General features: G+C 38.2%; 1 protein-coding gene across 1 annotated transcript in view; it reads right to left on the bottom strand.

Moving 5' to 3' along the window:
• The window catches only part of LOC113008784 (ephrin-A2-like), a 56,587-nt gene extending 34,661 nt beyond the window's left edge, over positions 1-21,926 (bottom strand). The window contains exons 1-2 of the mRNA XM_026146527.1: positions 21,638-21,926; positions 20,307-20,496 (exon numbers count right to left, since the gene is read on the bottom strand). Of these exons, the coding sequence (XP_026002312.1) occupies positions 20,307-20,496; positions 21,638-21,689 (242 nt within the window). The 5' untranslated portion in view covers positions 21,690-21,926. The remainder of the gene's footprint in view (positions 1-20,306; positions 20,497-21,637) is intronic.
• Between the last annotated feature and the right edge of the window lie 494 nt (positions 21,927-22,420).

The raw sequence follows: 22,420 nt of genomic DNA, 5'->3' as shown, positions 1-22,420 counted from the left end.
AAAAAAAATCTGCAGTAGCCCTTCAGAATCATGAAAATATGCAGACGGACTGTTAACTGTTAACAGCCATACATGAAAGCATACCTGCAGCAAGCAGGGACGAGTCTACAGGGGGGCACGAGGTGTGCTGCACCATATTTATTTCAACCTTTTCATAACTTCTTGATGCATGCTCAATCTTCCAGCTAAGTAAATCCCAAAAAGTTGAGTCTGTTCATCTAAACTTAGCGTTTTCAGTGGGAGAAACATTGAGTCACTCATCCAAATCTCAGCTGACTGCAAGTTTCCCCAACCTTTTAAGCATACATTTGCATAATGACTGACACTACTACCACTGGCGATCAGTGGGCTGTGAGGTCAAAAGGGAAAGACCATGTCAGAATCGAGGAGGGGGCCGAAGGTTACATCTTTCACCATCTTACAATGCTGTGATAGCAGCCATTCCCCAACTCTCTGTGAACAGTACCCATGGCCATTGATCAGTAGTCATGACAATTTGGATATAAATGATCAAGAAACTGACATCACTTTTAGCAGGTCTCTTTTCATCATGGGTGACTTGGAAAATTCAGTCAGTCTTGAATATTTTTGGATTGTTTTTATACTCTTGCATACTAACACATAACTACATAACTTTCCCAAATCACTTGAATAAAAATAGAATAAGAAATGGAAAAGAATGAGAATAAATAAATACAATAGTTTTGTTTTATAGACAATACACAACTACAAACTTTTGTTGTGATTTGATGTTATATAAATAAAATTGAAATGGAAAAAAAAGCTCAATTACCTCATTCTCACCCAAAAATTCTAAAGATCTGCAAAAAATTATTAATCAGTTAAAGCTTTGTACCTCTTTACTCAAATCCCATTATGACCAAACTGTTCAAACATGCATCTCACCGTTTTAGAACTTATTTAGTAAATATTACTCTGTTTCTCCCTGATGTACTGTAATCACACCACTACTCAAAAAAAAAACAAAAAAAAAACTTAGACCCCTTGTTAACTAATATTTCTAAAACAATTCCTAATCTTTCATTCCTCAAAAATGATTAGAAAAAAAAAACATGTTTACAAACAAATGAAAGAACATCTTTGATCCCACAGTCTTCCTGATAAGTACCAATCAGGATTTAGAACTGGCCATAGCACAGAAAGAGCTTTTACTCAAGTCCTTAAGATCAACATTGACTCGCAGAGTTTCAGTTTTAGTTCTTCTTGGTCTCATTGCACTCAACACTTCTGATCGAGACATTCATCGTAAGCTTAGTGACTCAGCTGGTTTAACCAGTGTTGGGAAGGTTACTTTTAAAATGTATTCCACTACAGATTACAGAGTACAAAATACATTTTGGGCCATGTAACGTATACGTAACCGTTACGTTCCTCAGTGAGAGTAATGTATTCTGAATACTTTGGGTTACTTAATATATTATCATGCTTTGTACAACTACATGAATGTGCTATTGCTGTGTTATTTATTTCTTTTACTGAAGGTTATTCACCATACCAATACCAACTAGATTTTTAAATCTTAATATAAAGTGAGTAACAGTAGGGTGGACATTAGGTAAGGCTGCACTTTTTGCAGCGATCTCATATAGAAAACTATTCCACGCAAATATAAAACAGGTCCGCGGCTCCGAACCGTAAAGGCATAAAACCGTAAAGAGACCTCTGGCTAATACGTCGGGTTCCGTGTCGGGCTCGTAGCCGAAAACTAACTTTACTTTGTCTGGGTCAACTTTGTACATATATATATATTATATATTTACATGCTTCTTTAATTTAAAGGAGTACAGCCACTGGCGTGGACACCAAAAATATAGAATTCATAGCCTTATGAAACAGGAAAATACCGCCGTGCAATCCATTCATTTCAACAAAGTAACCGTATTCTGAATACCACCTTTTAAAACGGTAACTGTAACGGAATACGGTTACTCATATTTTGTATTTTAAATACGTAACGGTGGTTCATGTATTCCGTTACGCCCCAACACTGGGTTTAACAGGTGAGGTTTGGTCCATTCCTCTTTAACCTTGTCATCCTCCTAATCAGTACTGTTATAAAGAATCATATCCAACCAGACCTGCAGATCTTTGACCTTTCCTGTTCTTTGGAACAAGCTGCTTGCTGACCTGAGATCAATTACATCTGTGCATAGATTCAAAAACAGAGTCAAAGCCATTATATTTACCTAAGCTTACACTTAGGTTCTGTTTAATAATTCTTTTTTTGGTTGCCCTCACTGCCTCAAGGCATTGTAAACCTGCATAGGTTTTTATGATTTTATCTTCTGTGTTTGGCAAATAGCATTGTAACCTTTCCCGGACTGATAGGCAACAACAATTCCCTAATTTAAGGTTATTGCTGATGTCTTTCTTCCTGACATTGTGTTAAACACTTGAATGCTCCAGACCAGCAAATTGCCAGATCTTCTGCTGATAATCAGTTATTCAGGTGTATTTGATTAGCAGGACCCGGCTGCAATTTACCCTTCTGTAGGTTAGCTTTTCATTAATATTTCTCACATTAATGTCTGCTCTAGTTTATTTCTAATGCATTTATGGAAGTGTGTAGGTTGTGATAAATCTAAGACCCTGTGGTTGACTATGTGTCTGTATGCTGGAACATGTATACTTATCTTTACAATGTGGCTTTCATTCAAAATGAATCACTTTGTAAATGTCTCTTTTTGTGATCAGCTCTGATGATGTCAAGTTTTGTTGTTCATCTGAGGTTATATTTACCTAATTTTATTTAATTTAAACCTGCTTAGGACCAGATTATTTTATCATGTCCTGATACATCATTTAAAGAGAGTGAACTTTCTCTTTATCACTTTCATTTGACTGTATGCTGAGTTTTCAGTGTCATGAAGGTGAAGGCAGCTCTTTTTCCTTTTTACCTGCAGTGATACAGATGCTGCATAGGTCCATTGTGCTGAACAGAGAGCTGAGCATAAAAGTGAAGCTGTTGATTTACCTCTCTGTTTGAGACAGGGTCATTCAGGAGGCACTCAGAATAGAGCCACAGATCCTCCACATCTCGGTGACACAGGTTCGGGCATTTCACCCAAAACATGCTGAAGAGAATTACATCTCTCAGATGGCCTGGAAATGCCTCGGTGCTCCCTGGATGAACTGGAGGGAGGTCTGGGCTTCTTTGCTTAGGCTGCTGCCTCTATGACAGGGCCCCATATAAGTGGCAGAGCATGGACCAACAGAACAGACAAGTAAACTTTAACTTTCTATTAAAGAAATACATTTTGTGTCACAGAAAATGTATAAATGTTTTTATACATGATCTAAATAGGTCTTCAGCATTGTACAATATAAAGCGCCTTGAGACAACTTTTGTTGTGATTTGGCACTATATAAATAAAATTGAATTGAATTGAACATTGGTGGAATTGCAATTAATAGAGCTCATATAAGGTTGAGAAAGTTGATAATTACTCTTGTGATACTCATTACTTATGACTGGGGTTTTAGGTTCTGTCAAGTCGGACAACACAAAGAAAGCCTGGCCATGTTGAACTCGTTTCATAGAACATATGCCTTGAGTCCCGATGACATGTAGAAAACACAGCCTCACACTCGCGCGCTCTCTCTCTCTCTCTCTCTCTCTCTCTCTCTCTCACTCACATGGACACACACACACACACACGCACACACTCACACACACACGCACATGTTTCCTGCTCTGATTGGTCTGCTTTCAATGATTCATGAGTCATCTCTGAGCAGGAATTCCAGATCATTCATAATGAATAACAGCAAACATTAAAGAAGGTTTCTGCTCTGTCTCGAACTCACAAAGCTCTGAAGAAATACTAAAATAACACAAATAGTGACCTGAGAGACCAAAGAACATGTTGCAAGAAAACACTGGGAGAAAAGGAGAGCTCAGACTGTTTGGCTGCAACCAATTAAACCAATTTGTTTGACTGAGTAAACTGGACAGTGAGTAGACCAATAGATAAAACTACATAGAGCCAATCAAAACTCGTTACACTGATTCTACTACACAGAACCAGTGTGTAGTGGTAGCTATTGCTAGCATTGGTTGAGAACGTTTTTCTTTTTTTCCTAGTGTATCTATTAAATAGAAAATACAGAAAATAGTTTTTATAATAGGGTTTTTTGAATAGTGTTTTTTTTTTTATCATCAAAATAGTAAATCTTAACTAAAACCAAGATTAGTATTTCAATTTCTCTTTTTTATATAAGCATCTGCTCTGTTAAAATGATAGCTAACATGCAACTAACATTTCCTGTATCAAATATCACTGGAGAGAGTCCACTGTGGATCATGCTTGTGACAACTCATGGAAAGAAAAAAATAAATAATGGGACACAGCAAGGGAGTGCAGCAAGAAATATGGTTGACAGAGATATACCTCAAGAGATAGACTACTTATGAACTATTCATAAAATTGTCTGTATAGGTTCTCAGTCATCCAAGTCACGGTAGTTTAAGGAGCTTGGAAAAAGCGAATGGATTTCTTTAATTTAAAGGAGTACAGACGCTTTCTTTCCAAGCTCCTTAGACTATTCATAAAATCAGTCCAACAATTGATCATGTTTAATTACAGCATATAAACTTGTTATTGTGGTTACATAGCCTTAGAAAAGAGGACAACTCAACAATGCATCATTTGTTTACTCTGATATGTAAACACCGCACTAACACTGATTACAACTACACAGAATCAGTTGAGTCCAGCCAGCTGCGTGCATGAACACGCATCGACAAAAAGACGCATAAGAGTGAAACAACATAAAACCATCCTACTGATATAAAAACACATTGTTGTGATCTCTTCCTCAGATCACCTGGTCTAAAATAGGTTAATTTAACCTAGTTACTATGGTGATTTCCCCTGGTTAACGATGTTGTGTGTGCACAGATCATTTCTGTATCAGAGCACACGTAGGCTAAAATACAGTAAAGCAAAGCTTTGATTTATGGGAATATTTGGGACTGTACCTCTCTTGGTGTGATGACCAGGATGCTCATTCTTAGGAAGACTAATAAAAATCCTGAATTTTCTCCATAGTTTGTGTTATTGTGATTTGAACATCTAGGTCATAGAAAAGCGTTTGTATTTAAAACATCCTTAAATGGGACACTGGGATTATTTTGCATTGGCTGAAACCCTGATGTTAATTTGCATTTATTGTTTGCAACATGGAGAAGGACTCAAAATAAGAAGGAAATGAAAAAAAGATTTATTTTAGGGGTTAAAAACTATACAAAATTTAAAGTTTAAATAAATAATACAATTCAGATTTTTTTTAGAGGATATTACAGTTATTACCATTTTCAGATGTTATAAAGTGAAGTCATTCGGGGATAATACAAATGATTTGCAAGAGTAGTGAATAGATTTAAATAACTGTCTTGTGGAGGTAATTTGCAGTTTTCTGGTAGAGGTTACAGTAATGGGCACAGACAGTTGTCTTTATGCTCACCATTAAGTTAGTTTGATCAGTTTGTCATCAAGTGGAATTTAAGCTTTAGGTGCTCTTCAGTATCTCTTCTAAAACTCCACCTTCATGCTGTAAGTAAGATAAGATAACATTACAGATCTTGAAGAATTCACTTGGCAAAATCCATAAACAGTAGCACATTAGCTGATTTCAACCTGCCCAAAAAAAGAATACAAGGGAATTTGGGAGTAATTTTGAGACAAGCCATTTCCCCCCACTGCACTGCTACACACGATGTTGGGGATTCCCTTAAGTAATTCCCCTAATTTTTAACTTGTAATTGTGATTTCTTACTTAAGTTTCAGTTCTTCTGACTTTCTGCCAGAGTTCCTTCTAAAATGTAAATATAGGAACTGAATCCTGAAGCTAAATGAAATATGCTTATTCGTAAAACTTTTTTCACTGAACAAGTTGTTTGCGGCAATGCTAAATGGTGTCAGTGGAAAATAATAAAAATGAAGAGTTGGAGGAGGCTGGATCCAGACTGGCCAGAGATAAACTCAAAGACATTAATTAACGTTCAAGACAGCTAAAAGATATAGAAGGAGAAGGATGGAAAGTTATACATGAAAATTAAGAGAAATTCTGTGTAAAAACAAAACAAAACAACAAAACAAAAAAAAACCTGATTTAGATATCTCCCCATCCCCCAACCTACCGCCTTCATTCTACCCACCCTGCTGTTAAAATTCAAATGCTCCTCATTAAAATCCACCTTCGGATCCATGTCAAACAGAGATCAAGAAAGTAAAACATATCTGCTCTATGCTGGTTCCCACTGTTGCAGAGGTTTTCGATTACAGTACTTTCTGAATTGAATGTGGTCCTTTAAAAAATCTGAAATTAAAATCGATGTTTGAGCTTTTAATGTGAAATAGAAAAGAACCATACTTGGAAATCATGTTCGTCAATGTGAAAGTCAATAAATTTGAAAAGTGACAATTTGCTAAAATGGTAAATGGACTGGTTCTTATAAAGTGCTTTTCTACTCTAAGGACTCAAAGCGCTTTTTACAACTTGCCTGGTTCAACCATTCACACGAGTACTTTTTCTACGTGCTTTCTATCTAACATCCACAGACATTTATGCTCTGATGGATACATCTTGCACTAGGATATATGATATAAGGATATATATCTATATATTTAAAAAAAAAAAAAAACACTCCTTACTCGCACTGCGGGCAGTCGTTATCATTCAAGCTCAGGTCCTCTACCAGAGGCCTGGGAGATTAAGGGTCCTGCTCAGTATCTTTGATGTTCCTAAGACTGCATTTTTCCAGACAGGGATCTCAGATGTTGTTCTTGGGAGCTGCTGGAGTCACTCACCTAGGTTGGGGTTTCTACGCCGAGTGCTCCAATTATCACTGAGACGAGTGATGCTTTCACCCTACACATCTTCACAGCATCTTCCCTCAGCCCCTGGTACTTCTCGAGCTTCTCGTTTTACCTTTTCCTGATGTTGCTATCACTTGGTATCGCTACATCTATCAATATGGCTTCCTCTACTTGTCCACCATGACTATGTTTGGCTGGTTAGCCATCACAGTTTGTCTGTCTGTATCTGAAAGTCACACAGGATCTTAGCTTGGTCATTGTCAACCACCCTAGGGGGCGGGTCCTGTTTGGATTTACTTTCCCCAAGTGGACCATTATGGTTTTTGCTATACTGGTCCCCTTAGTAGTCATAGTTTATTAGATTTTTATAAGGTTTTTTCAGTTATTACAACCAGAATAGACAGGACTGGGGACTGTAAAGAGAAAGAAAAATGAAGGGAAACAGTAGGGAAACCACAGAAACAACCAACATATGCAAAAGTAACAGTGAATAATAAATATTAAATGTTACTGAGTAGCACACAGTACTAATAATACATGACATGTGCATCATGCACAGATGCACCTGTTTGTACACCTGTGTGAACACTTGTGTGCACACCTGTGTCTGTGAGTGCGCTTGTGTGTAAATAACTAATAGTGGGTGGACCATAGCCTCCCAGGACATGAAGCAGGCATGGTAGACACCCAGCTCCCAGACATCTGAGAGCCCCCGGACGGTTACCCAGCAGCCATAAGGCCAGAGGGGGCCGCAGCAACGAGCCCACAGGCTCCACCGGCAAACAGCTATGCTAGATCAGAACCACATCTACACGATCACACACATAGGCGCTCAGCGTCAGCACATCCACTACAGCCTCACAGCGCACACAGACATGTAGGACACATGCGCAAAAGTGCATACACGCTTCCTCGTTAACTATACTTACATAATTTAAGAATACATTAAATTATGTATACTTAACAAAGAGTTCTGTATTGTAAGTGTATATGGCCCCTCATTCTTTCATGCTTTTTTAGTGACTCTCTGAAGACCTAGATTGCTCACTTTGAACTGGATGAAGAAATCGACAAGCTCGATACAGCAGTTGGCAGTCCACAAATATAGTTAAACAGCACATGAGCGATTTTGGACTTTGCGATGCGTGGCATTCCCTTCATCGAAACCGTAAGGACCTTGGGACTTCCAGGTCACACTCAGAACAAATGTTCCTGTATTCTATGCCAGCCACTTAGTTATATTACTCCATGGATGCCCAGCCAGCTAGTATCTTGTGCCCCACTATTATATTGTGGACCATAATATTCTATTAGAGCGATTAGAGCATGCTGTAGGTATTACAGGTACTGCGCTGCAGTGGTTTGATTCATATCTATGTAATGGGCTCTAATTTGTTCATGTAAATGGAGTACATGTTCCACAGGGTTCTGTGCTAGGACAAATTGTGTTTACATTATACATGCTTTCCTTAGGCAGTATCATCAGAAGGCACAGCATACATTTTCATTGGTATGCAGATGACACACAACTTAATCCATCCATGAAGCCAGATAACACACACCAGTTAGTTATACTGCAGGAATGTCTTCAAGATATAAAGATCTGGATTACAGGATATGTCCTGCAATGCACATATTCAAAAAATATGTAGGACTGCTTTCTTACATTTGCACAACATCTCTAAAATCAGAAATATCTTGTCTCAGAGTGACGCTGAAAAACTAGTTCATGCACTTATTACTTCTAGGCTGGACTACTGTTATTATCAGGATGTCCCAAAACTCCCTGAAAAGCCTCCAGTTAATCCAAAATGCTGCAGCACGACTACTGACAGGGACTGGAAAGAGGGTGCATTTGGCTTCCCTTCATTATCAAACTATATCCTAAATATATCCTATCCTATAAAAAATAAATAAATTTGATTTTCTAAGATAAATGTGAAAACAACACACTTGACTGTTTGTTCAACATATATTGCATTATTTTTGATCAAGCAAAATTTAACTCAATTTTCAATTGACTTTTATTTAGTGCAAAATCACAACAGTCACCTTATGACTCTTTAGACTGCAAGATAAACGCTTACAATAATACTGGGAGAAACCTCCTTTAAATGGCAAGAAGCCTTTGGCAGAACCAGGCTCAGGGAGGAGCAGCTATCTACCACGACCAGTTCGGGGGGGGGGGGGGGGGGGGGGGGGGGAGAAACAAGACAAAAGACATGCAGTGAAATTAAATTCACTGGTCACTTGATTTTACACCAAGTGATCACGCTGGTTTTACACAGTTTTCTTTGCAACCTCTGCAACAGTCATGACCAGCAAGTCAGATCTAGTCAGAGCTCAATAATTTAAAAAAAAAAACATTACATTTTTAATACATTTGGAGCAAGCTTTTGATTAATTTGTACTTCATTTGTGCTGCTGCTTTTTAAAACAAAAACATATCCTAATATCTGGCTTTGACTGCGGGGTGATGGATATTACTCCAGAAGAAAAAAAACCCCAAGAGCTCACCCTCGGGCCAAATTAGGGTGAGCTCTGATGAGAAGGATTTTAAATTTGATACTAGATTTTACAGGGAGCGATTTCTGTCATTACGCTTGCTGAGTCACTTTGAATCAACTAATGGCTTTTCAAGGAGTTTTTACGGCAGCCTGATGATAATGAATTACAACCAAAAAATAAATACATGAACTAGCTTTTTCAGCATCACTCTGATACAAGATGTTTTTAACTTTAGGGATTTTGTGCAAATGAAAAAAGCAGTTCTACTATTTGTTTAATATGCACACTGAAGATATATTTTGGTCAAAAACAACTCCAAGATTTCTCACAGTGTTACTGGAGGCCAACATAATGCCATCAAGAGTAATTATCAGGTTTTACACCATGTTTCTAAGATTTTTAGGGCCAAGTACAATAACCTCAGTTTTATCTGAATGTAGAAGCAAGAAATTACAGGTCATCCAGGTCTTTATGTCTTTAAGACATTACTGCATTTTAACCAGTTGGTGTGTGTTATCTGGCTTCATGGATGGATAAAGTTGTGTCATCTGCATATTGGTGAAATTGTATGCTATACCTTCTAATGCTGCCCAAGGGAAGCATGTATGATCTTAACAGAACTGGTCATAGCACTGTGTGCACTGTGTAAATAGGGGGTCCTCTTTACACACTAACAAATTGCCATCTATTTGACAGATACAGTATAATTTGAATCACATCTTTGCAGTACCGTTAATACCCACAGCATGCTCTAATCTCTGTAATAAAATATTTTGGTCAACAGTGGGGAATGTTGCACTAATGTCTTACAGGGCAATTAACACTTGAAATTAACAGTTGCATGAAACTGGGGTTTGCGCTGCATTATTTTGGTTAGCAAGACTGCAGCCTCATGCTTCTCTTGGAGTCTGCTGATTTTTGAGCTACATAGGCTACGTTCACACTGCAGGTCTTAATGCTCAATTCCGATTTTTTGATCAAATCCGATTTTTTTGTCTGCTTGTTCACACTACAAATAAAATGTGACAGCAAACGCGTTCTAGTGTGAACGCTCAAAGCGGCCCACATGCGCAAAAGAAGACGTCACACACAACGCGCTCTGTATAGACCCAGACCAAACAGTATTGTTTGACTGATGGCCCTTAATATAAAGACTTGTTTCGGACTTTACGTTTCCAAATTTTGCTTTAAGTTATAAAGTTATTTTGTTATTTACAAATGGCCTAATAATGATGCTTATTGCTGTTTTAGAGGAGCGGTGCTTCAAAGGATAGTTGCAGATTTCTGTCAGAATCTGCAGATTATACAGTACAAATAAAATGTTCACGTTTGTCCAACGTTGTCTTCCCAACAGTTTCACTAACATCTACACGGGATGGCCAGTAAGCGTCCTCGGGCGCTTCTCCGGTGCTGTTAATTGGCGTCTGTCTTGTAGTCAGTGACGTAAAAGACGGATTTAATGCGACATGACTGTTCAAACAGCAGTCGCTTTCTAAAACATCAGATATGTATCAGATTCAGTACCACATACGAAAGTGATCCAGATCGGATTTGAAAATATCAGATTTGTGCCGTTCACACTGTCATACCATGATCGGATATGGGTCGCATAGGGTCAAAAAAGTCGGATTTGATGCGCTTTCGCCTGCAGTGTGAACGTAGCCTACTTCACACTCTCTCTTTATTGAAGTGAACTAGCTGCCTTTTTGCAAACAAATTAAAATGCATTGTTAGTAAAGTATAATTATAAATAAATATAAATTATATAAATATAATAAAGTGAAATTACAGAATCACAATATCAAATCTAGCCTATAAAACAACCTACAAAATGTCAGCCATCTAAATCCACTTGTTATATTTTACTGCTGAGATCCAGTGCAACTCCTTTCCTCCTCCCTGTTTAGGATTTCTATGACTGCAGTAACAGAAATCACTTATCCCAGCTGTCCTGAAGTACAAATTAATCTTAAAGACTGGAACACAGCAACTATTACTAATGAACATTGATTTTACTGCACCTTTACATTTTTTATCAGTTAATATAGATGATAATCTTGAGCTCATATAGCATTCATGCATTCTTCATGCAAGGCAAACAACAAGCAGTTTTTATTCCAGCAATGTGTTGTTCAGAATTCAGCTGTGAGTTTAACAAACTTTTGTTAAAAATTCTAAATATGTCAACAGGTTATGGCACGAAATAGAAAATGCAGTTACAATTCAAAATTTACTTGATCAATGCATCTTTGTTTATTATGTCTATTGTTTTCACGTATGGTCACATAGTCTGTTGCAATGAATTATGGGACGGCGTGTTGTCCTCCTCTTTCATAAAGGATGGTCCAGTGTATCCTATGCTAAAGGAAGCACTGAAGCTCCTTTCCTTAGCATTTGGAGAAGAGCTCTTATTATGGCCGGCACACAGATACATCTGGGTCATGTCTCTCAACCTTCCTAAGCAAAACTGACTATTAAAGCGCGCCCTCAGCCTTCCTCGTGAGGCGCATGTCCTTCCCTCACACTGTGTGTTCTCGTGTTTTACTTGTAATTTTCTTTTACTTCTTTTCCCCTGGCCTGGATTTTTTGAGTCAGCAAAATAAGCAATAAAACCGCCTACTTTAGTTAATTCTTTTGACTCTTAGTTGTGCTATTGGGTCATATCATACTTGCAACATAGCCAAACCTGACATGGAGATAAATACAAATGAAAGCTATTGCAATAACTTGAATTCTCAACTGACGTTTTAAAGGAGGATTTATTTTTTACTTTATCAAAATCAAATGTAGTTTTATTTTTGAATTTATGAGCATCTGCCAGGCTAGGGAAAATCATTTGAACTATTTATTTGGAAATATTTAGAGAAATTCTTCAGCTCAAAAATATTTTGTACTATTGGATTTACAGAAACAATTTCTGCATTACACCGCAGACCCCTATCCAAGTCTATACAAATGCCAGATTTTCTCTCTTTGGAGTAGTCATTCATGTTTCATTTGATTTTATAGAAATATTTTTTAAGATTATTTTTAATGGTAGTAGTGATTAGATTTTCCTATCCAACAGATATCAAGCGGCGGCCTGTTCTTTCACTAAAATGAAACACAGTACAATATAAAAGTAGATAATCCTCAACGAGCCGAATGAGAGACTGATGCCAAGGAATTCTTCCTTCAGTAAGAAACAATCCTATGCTACCTGATGATTTTTCATTTGTTTAAAATAAGAACTTTTTTGGTATCCTGACTGGTAAAAACACAAGATTGGATTTTCTTCTCTTGTAAATGCTCATACACAAAGACAGAATGTGTAAATCATGTTACAGGATAGGACTCTCATCCACCGAGTCATCCTCCAGAAACAGAGATGAAACTCATCTGCTTCTTAAAAAAAATTTTCTACAACCCATTTGCTGTTAAGTAATGATGCAATTAAAGCCAAAATCTTCAGTTTTGGTTGCTCGTCTCCTGATCTGAACCTGATCCACAGTTTTTCTGCTGCTTTTCAGTGTAAATTTAATCAGCAACAGTGAAAGGTTGCAGCTCTTCACCCACAACCTTGTTTCTTTTTTTCCCAAGCCAGGACTTCAAAGTTACCCTGGTGCGCGTGTGTGTGCGTGTGTGTGTGTGTGTGTGTGTGTGTGTGTGTGTGTGTGTGTGTGTGTGTGCACAGATCCTATGAAATATGGGTCAGACATTAAAATGCATGAGCTGGGAGCAGAAAGCATGATGAAGTGCTGAGACACAAAGAGGATAGAATGTAAAAATAACTGGAGGAGCAGTTGACAGAAGCCTCTCCCTGCTGACGCCACACTACCATGCCATTGGTCCACACAACCAACCAACCAAAAGAGAGAAAAAAAAAATTGAGGCATGTTTCCTGCTGCATGGACAGTTGGCAACGCTCTCATCACTGCTGACAGACCTCAACATTAACCTGGAAGAAGTATGCCAATTTCCTGGCATACAAAACAAACGATAATGTTTTTATTATTAGGGCTCCAAACACCAGGCTTTAATCTTTCATGTTGCAATGGTCTAGTTAGACCCCGACGTAGGCTGGGTCTAACTAGTGTCCACTGATGAAATTATAAACTGAGTGTAACTAAAATGTTTAAGTACAACAAATGATTTTTGAGGTAAAATACACATCTGTCTGACAAACAGCAACACAACCCCAACCTTTACTGAAGATGAAAAAATAGAGTACCTATAAAGCGCCAAATGAGACCCATTGTACCGACACCATCTCATTATGTGACATACTTTAGACAGCACCGTGGCTTCAATACTGACCTTTTCAGTGTATTTACATTACTTTTTCTTCACGGACGCCACTTTTTTCACTTAATTTGAATTAGCAAAGCACTTTGCAAAGATAGAATTCTAAATAAACCTGTACTATCAATTTGTCAGTCTCTGTTGTAACATTAAATGTTTCTGCAAGCTGAAACACAGAAGACCAGACTTAAAGCTTAAGCATCCTAGACTCTGAATGTATATGTGTAAATAAAATCTGTCAAATTTTAAAATATTTTACAATTACAGTCTCCATTTCAGAGCCTTGATTTATGCAGAGAACAGAATACGAAGCTTGGTACCTTTGGTAGCATATTGAATATGTCCACATATTCCAGTATTCTGAAGTTTTGGGATTTTATTTTGTTAATTCTAAACCTTTTTAAACCTACACTAATTTTCTAGTGTTCCAAGTAACATGACCCCCACCTGTGTGTCCGGCTGAATTTTGAGGGAATTGTCAAAAACTGAAAACCAAAACATGATCTGCAGATTCCCCGGTTCTATTTTACTGAATTTGTAAAATATGATGAGCTTACTACTGATTAAGAATGTAGTTTGGGGAAGTTTGCAGTTTTACTCATTATGGAAAATATATTTCTGCCGCCGCCCCCCTCCTGGACACTGGGGTAAAGGCAACAGCTAGGGGTTAGGGGAGACAAGGAGACGACAAGGGGCTGAGCCTAGACTTAAGTGACAAAAGAAAATGGCTGCTGCAGAAATAAATTTCTGTTTCACTGAACAAAACCTCCCCTTTCTCCTCCACCAGGCAGAGAGAAGGACTAACAGGCAACAACCTAACATGAAAAAATATATGAGGGAGTATTCATGTGAATTAAGGAAAGAAGAACCTTGGTGCTCAGATAATCTATGCCTTTTTTTACTCTAATTGAGCACTGAAAGTGCTTTCCACTAAGGGTGGGCGGTATAAACGGTATAGGCTAGAAACGATATAAATTTGGCCAACGGTAGAGATTTTCACTATACCGCTCTACTGCGATAGCGCATGTTGATGGCGTCATCAAGCTGCGCCTGTTTTGGTCAAAGTTTGGTCCGTTTATAGCATCCTGCCATGCAATTGCATTTGTCCCTAACCACCAGAAACCCTCACGTTAACTTTTATCACGTGGAAAAAAGTTAGCATTCATCTTTCAGCTTCACTGTGCTAATGTTATGCTAATGTAGCTGTTTTGCTAGCAATCACGTAGCACAACATTATATACCAGCTAGTCCGACTTCAGTAATCCTACAAAAGTCACCGCTGTTTAGTTTTCTGTCTTCATTTATGTTATTTTTTCAGAAATTTCTCAGTCAGAACATGCTATATCATGTTTAGGTGGAAACTAGCGAGCTAACTTCCTGTTAACTTCTAACTGCGTTGAATTTAATAAATTCTGTTTTCATGGATGCCTGGATGTTAAACTTAATTGTTACACCTGGTAAAGCAGCAACGCTGATTATTTTATTAAAGATGAAAGAATTAAGACAGTTTTTCACTCTCAGTGATGCTGCAGTGTTCGTTTGACTTTGGGACCTGAAGAAGACAGTGTTTAGGACCCAGATTACTTATTACGTTTACTACATAAAATTGGTTCGAGGTCAGAAAGCACAACCAGAATTCATACATAAGGCACACTGTCGATTTTTGAGAAAATTATAAGATTTTAAGTGTGCCTTATATTGTGTAAAGTACGTTATACAGAAGAAAATATATCGCAAATATATCGTTACCGCACATGCTTCAAATTATACTGTGATATGGATTTTAGGCCATATCGCCTATTCACATCAGTATGAGGAGAGAGTGTGGTTACAGAAAACTGCAGCAAATCTACACAAAAGGATTCAGTGAGCTGAGAACACAACAGACCAAAAATTACAACTATTAAGTCAGGTTGAACTAGCATCTAAAGTTTCATAGCAGTTATATTCTATGTTTAACAAGAGGAGCTTGTCTCTCGTCTTATCCAGCAACAACGTTAATGGATTAATCTTTAGATTATTCATTTTTCCTCTTTTAACATATCTTAATTTATAATACTGATTGTACTAAACACCTCATATTAATAATAATTGCCTTTATTTATAATATTTTTATAATAATAAACATAGGCAGCATTTGTGTTATTGATGAGCTTTGGGGATCCTGGTGACTGCACCTCATCAGCTGAATACTGTTGTTGAAAAAGCGTGTACTGATACATTTTTACATTTGTTAAAGAAATGTTTAAAGACCAACATTGCCAATAAGTTACTGCAGCTCAAGTTAATGGTTCAGTATTTTAGTGCTTCTACAGCAATCGAGGTAACTAGCATGATTGACAATGACATTATTTTTGGAGCTTATGATCCTTCACAGGTCAGACTTTCAGAAGTACCCCTCATGTCATATAGACACTATTTAAACACAAGTAGTTGGCCACAGTTCTTGTTCTCTCTCCACATGAAACTATACGACAGTCACCTCTCTGTAACTGAGGTAGAACAGGTCATCTACTACCAGGAAGGTTGGTGGTTCGATCCCTGCATGCCAAATATCCTTGGAAAAGATACTAACTCCAAGTTGCTTTATGCATCTGTAGTTACTATAGCTCTTCACATCATCCTTGTTCTCAAACTCTATAGCAGTACATTCGTCAGGGATCCTCTCAATCTCCTGGACTGTCTTAATCTAGTTAAAAAGCCAACTGCCCTCTTTCCTAGAGCTCTTCACATCACAGGTATGTCATCTGGACCAACTGTCTTTCCACTTCTCTTCATAGCTTCCCTCACTTACTAATTCCATTGTGAGTGTATGGTTATAATTATGCAAACTGTATCATGATGCCATTTAAAGCAGGTTCTTTATTCTTAAATTTGTTATGTAGCCTGTAAAGGTTGCACAGTGTACAGGTTTATTCAAGAAGGTCACATATGTGGGGTTTTTTTTGTTTTTTTGTTTTTTTTGTGTTTGATCTGAGCCCCCCCTGTCAGAGTTGGTCGCCCATTCACTCCACATGCTCCATTTCTGATTCTGAACTTAGGCCTCTGTCACACAGGCATAGAGGCCAATTGGCGACTGCCTGGCAACTGTTGCTTGCCAAAGAAAAATGAACATTCCCTTGGCTGGTTGTGAGTGGTTAAAAAAAAAATAGTCGCTTGGTCAGCTAGAGGACATATCTTCAAGATAATACATGAAATGACTCGAGATTCCTCAGTGTTACTGGAGGCCAAAGTAATCTCACTTAAAGTCAGTATCTAGTTAGATACCTAGTTAGATACCATGTTTAAGGCCCAAGTACAATATTCTCAGTTTTTTCTGATTTTAGAAGCAGGGAATTTGAGGTCATCCAGGTCTTAAGGTAGATAATAAATGTGACGTCGTCAGACTGCATGCCACCAACTGACTAATCAGTAGCGTCACTCGATGAGTCATGAGAGCTGAAGTGAAAGGACATTTTTGAAACCCGGCATTGAGGGAAATGGCTACAAAAAGCCCACAGTTGTCCCCAAGTCTGACAAAAAGTCACAGACTGAGCAGCAGGTATGTCGTCGCCTCGACGTCCACTTTTGTTTTAGCGTTCGTGTTGCATACTAATTACACCACGGGACGTTCGGCAAGTGTTATTTGATGAAAAAATTTTACTTATCAGTTGACAAAAAAGCATTTGATTATTTCGATCAGTTTTTAGCCAGTAAAGACTGAATATTGCAGTATTCCAGCCTCTCAGATGACACAATTTCCTGTTTTTCTTTGTTCTCCTGTCTTTGTGTCATGTAATTGTAAACTGAATATTTGTGATTTTGGAATTGTGAATGGATGAAAAGACATCAACAAGGTTGCACTGGACATTTATTGTTTTGATGTTTAATTTACAAAAAATTGAAAGAAAAACCAAAACGGAGATTAATAACGTGAACTGTTAATAAATTACTAGTACAAATGTTAGCACACATGTTCCTCTGATTACCTTAGCAAATGAATGTCAGATTTTCTGGAAGGACAGAAAATATGACTTAATCTTCTAAAAAACTAAAAGTTTGATAACGAATGATATTTGGAGATGAAAACACTTCGTTATCAATAACCAAAAGAGCCAAGAGAGGAAATGCTGAGGAATATTTTCTTATTTTTTCCTATAAAATTGTGGAAATTTCTCAAACATTTTCAGATTCTTGCCCCCCAAGATGTGGAACTTTTGGGGATGTCTTTTCAAAAAAACTGAACAAAAGCCTTGATGTCATTCTTGGCTCAGCAAAGCTGCGATTCCCCAAAACATGCCAGAATATCAACTCTGGCAAAATTTCAATCACATCTGGAACATGTGGGAAAAGTGCACATATTTGTACATGTAATAAATTCCCTTCTACAAAGAAAGAAGTGAAGGCGTTTTGTTCTGTAATTTTCCATCGTCACTGAAATCTTTCTCTGCAGTGTGAACACGCCATATTGTCATTGGCCAACCTTGTCTCCTAGATGTCATGTTTACTGTTACACCTCAACTGTTTAAGTGATATTTAGATCAAAGTTAAATTCACAGAACTGTACACTTTGAGACCTTTCAAATTAAAGGAATCACTTAAAATATTTTGGTATTCAAGTGAAAGCATAAATTATAATAAACTGGCCAAACTGGAATATTACTCCTCAATTATTAGAGGAATATTATAAGGACACTAAAGCGCAGATCATGCACTTGGAAACCTGAGATATGGTCCTCCAGATGCAAACAGCATGTGCATATGGAAACATGTTATGAGGCTGGAATCTAAGAGCTTTTCCTGCTACAGGCTCTCTTTGAGAACTGAAATGTGAGACATGTTTCCTCTTCAATAACATTTCTGTTCAGCATCTCTTAAACTCTTCATTTTTTAATTTACAAAAGTAAAATCTGAACATTTTTCTTTCTCTTACACCTCAAAATGAAAATAAATCCCTAAAATATTACAATGATTTGCGAACACTGCACGTTGCTATTGCTTTGTTCAGATACCATTTAGCCAATCAGAAGACAGAATGGACAGTCATCAATGCTCTGCTGCCAGGCACATAATACACCTAAGTCTTGAAAATGTTACTGAAAAACAACTTGAGAAATTATTCCACAGTTAGTCAAATCAGGGTCAGTTTTACCACTCTGGACATTTAACACATTCATTTAGGATGTCTGTTTCTTTTCTTTGTCTGTATTTTGTGGTAACTGCAGTTATTTCTAACATTAAGGTTATGTGACCTTTCTCAGAGAAAGACATTTCACTGTCTGCAACTTTCATTTTAAGTTATTCAGTCCATATATTTTTTTAAAACTTTAAATTATATAACAAATTTACTTTCCCCAAACGTAATTTTTGTACAACCATCAGTGAAAAGCACATTAAGATTTGAGTTCACATGTAATTTCGTGTGTGAAAGCAAAAACATCAAAGGAGATGAAAATAGAAACTGTGATTATTTAGACTTGTATTTAGATCAAAATTGTTTTTGACACAGGCAGACTTTTATAATACCCCTATCATTACTCACATCTTTAAAACAAAATTGTGACCAAAATTTCAGTTTTTTGATTATCGTGTTTACTGTAATCCAATATTTGGATTACAAGGTGTCAACTTTAACTTGTCAACCGCAAAGCTGCAGTGGATTCTCTTGTTTCTCTTGTCTTGTTTTTCATTGAGGAATGACTGATTGAAAAAAAAAAGTTATACTGACAACAATTATCATGAATCATGTTGTTAATAAATGTCAGAAAATGTTTAAAGCATTTCATATGTTCAGATATTTTGTCCAACCAACTGCTGAAAAGCGAAAGAGATCTAAGGAGGTCTGTATAATCCTGCAGAAGAAAAGATCACATCTAACAAAACAGCTGCTGATTACACAGCAGAACACAGAACACATCTTGTTATTGCAGAGTCAAATGGTTTGATTCCTCTGTAAACTAAATATTGAAAAAACCAAAACAAAGAAATTTAGAGACCCCTTGAACCGAGAATAGCTTTCACTGGCATTTTATTTTATTACGTTTTTTTCTTTGAGGTTGCTGACATTGCGGCAACAAAATTTATATTAAGCTCCATGGACAGTCGTTAGAAATTACATGTGCACATTCTACAAAATTCCTTTAGTTTATCAGCTCAGCCTTCACTCTCGGCATACACGAATTATTTGATATATATTTTATGTAGCTCATTTGGCATTGTGCTCTCTGTCAGAAGACTAGGAGAATGGATGTTGGATGACGGTAGTATGGATGTTGAAAGCGCACCTGCGGTTTATTTATTAAAAATCTTGATCTACTGAACAGTGTCATTTGTTTGAGACAAATTTTACGATTCTAACCGTTTTGCTCCCTTTTGACAAACGTTTCTGTTACAGCCCCAGAAAGTTTTCAGATGCGGATAATGGACTCACTTTCTGGCTGTGTGACCTCGGACAGTTCAACATGCAGCCCTGCCATGCTGCTGCTACTCGCTTTCATTAACAAAGCTAACATTTGTTAGCTTTGTTAACATAAGGGTTTTGTTTTGTTTGCTTTTTACAAACTATGTCCACCGACTGCGCAAAGGATCATTATAATATTGAGTCCCATTTATTTCCCCTCCTTTAATGATGATTTCTGGCACTTCCCGTGTTCTACTCAATACCCACTCTGTGTAAAAGCCCAGTCTGGGTCTTACCTAGGGTTGGAGCTGTTCCAGTAGACCGCGTACCGGTCGGAGTTCATGCGATCAGTGGTAACGGCGGAACAGATTTGGAGTAGCAGACCGAGCAACATCAGCGGCGGCCGCCCCGAGCGCTCCATGTGCAGCGGCGCTGCACGCTGCGCCCAAGCGAACATCCGCGTCTCTTCTTTGAGCTCTGAGCGCACTGAGACCCGCAGAGAGAATTCCCCGAACCAGGGTTTTCAAGGAAAAGCAAAGAGAATTTGTGCACTTTATATCCACGTAAGATCAATACTCAATATTCACTGGCTGCATATTCCCGCTCGCAAAGCTTTAACTGAATTTATTTCCAAGAAAACAAACTGATAATAATCCATTTCATATTGATATGCGACGACATCAACTGCCTCTTGTTTGAGGAAGAAAAAAAAATGTCCACGGCTAAAGCTTGACCGCAAAAGCCGTTAAACTGTCCCAAATTCGGGTCCAATGGGACAAACTGTCCCAAAGTTTCATTTTCACTCAAACAGAACCAAATGAGCATCACACCAGGGCAGCGTCCACACAGCCAATCAGTCCATATACGTCTTGCTCTCCAGCTTTCTGCCTGGAACTCAGTCCCACTTTATTGCGCAGTGCACAAGTCTGGAGAGTCTGCTCACTCCCCGGAGTTCTCATTAAGGATTCATGCCTTTTTTGCGTCTTTTATGTAATGCTGAATACTTTTACAGTCTGCTGCTGTCTAACAAACTTTGAAATATGACAGAGGAGCTGCTCATCCACTTTTCCCTTTGCAAAGACCTCACTAGTTTTCTAGGTTTGTTTGGAGCTGCTTTAAGTTAAAGACCTCGCCGTCAATCCGCAGTAGAACTGGACCCGCTCTTTCTCGTCAAAGAAAACTTTTCGAGGTAAGCGCTCTTCTTTCGCTCTCTCCACAGTGAGCCGTGTCGAACGGTTTGGACCAGACACAAAAAGAACAAAGCAGCGAAAATTTAGACGAACCAGCAGGAGGAGCGTTCGGTTTGGTTACCGGGGCTCAACTACTAACTGTTATTCGGAATGACTCCCAGAGGGCGGAGCTTCTGCTTCACAGCGTTCTCCTACTCACAGCTCACTCTTTCATTGGTTCGGTCATAAAATGCTGCATTGATATCTGAGACAGTGTTTGAACATGATGCTCTAAAAAACTATTAACGATAAAAATCTGATGTATGTCCAAAGTCAGTGGCATTTGTTTTCTGTCACTGCTTAAAAACATGCATACATGGCAAGGCTTGCTCTGGAGGGTCAGAAGATCCAGGCCAAGTGAATATTGTCGCTGCTCTTCAGTGCATGCCCATGCTCACCTGCCTGTCCACCCACCACCAGCCGCCTCATGGATTCAAGGTTTTCTGGCATCCTCCCCCTTCCCCACTAGCTTGGATCTCAAGTAAAGGTGTTCTCTTGATAATCCTCTGGATAATATTACCTAACTCATCTCCTGGATTCTCTGCCCAGTCTAACTTGTAATCTCCTCTCACAGATCTCTCCTGGTCTCTCGTTACCATCCTCCGCTCCTCATGTGTGTCTCTCTCCATTTTAATTGGATTCAGTTGAGTTCAGCCTTGTGTTTAAGTAAAATTAGTTTCTATGTTTGCTTTTCTTTAAAGTGAGTAGAGCTCACCTAAGTTAATTCATGTTCAAGTTCTCAAAGTGAATGAAGAATCTCAAGCTGCACTCCACTGCTCTCTGTCCTGCCTGTGTCTGGCACTTGAGTCCTACACATGTTGTTTGCTAAAACTTGACTATATAATCTATCCACCATGTCAGCAGACCTGGTCGGAACAGCACTGGATAAGCAGGGGTGCCTTTTAAGAGAACACACAGCTGCCCTGCAATTCGTTGGAGCCCAAGATGTGCTCATGACTCAGAGGCTCGACTGTTTTTGCTCAGGTAGTTGAATCGATTAAGTCAAAATTATCCACTGTCCTCTCCTGCCGAGCTCAGAGGGGTGGTGCCGGCTGCCCTGACTTTTATGGGGGCTGCTTTCTGTGATACTGTGTCCCCTATGTTGAAAGCATTTTCAGGAGAGGACTGTTGTTGCGGAGGGTTTCTGCTTTGACATGGAGAGAAGCTTATTTACTGTCTCA

This window comes from Astatotilapia calliptera, chromosome 17 (genome assembly GCF_900246225.1).
Source record: "Astatotilapia calliptera chromosome 17, fAstCal1.2, whole genome shotgun sequence".
Classification (NCBI taxonomy): Eukaryota; Metazoa; Chordata; class Actinopteri; order Cichliformes; family Cichlidae; genus Astatotilapia; species Astatotilapia calliptera.
Note: the sequence above shows the minus strand (reverse complement) of the source record. Positions and strands in the feature narration are given on the sequence as shown.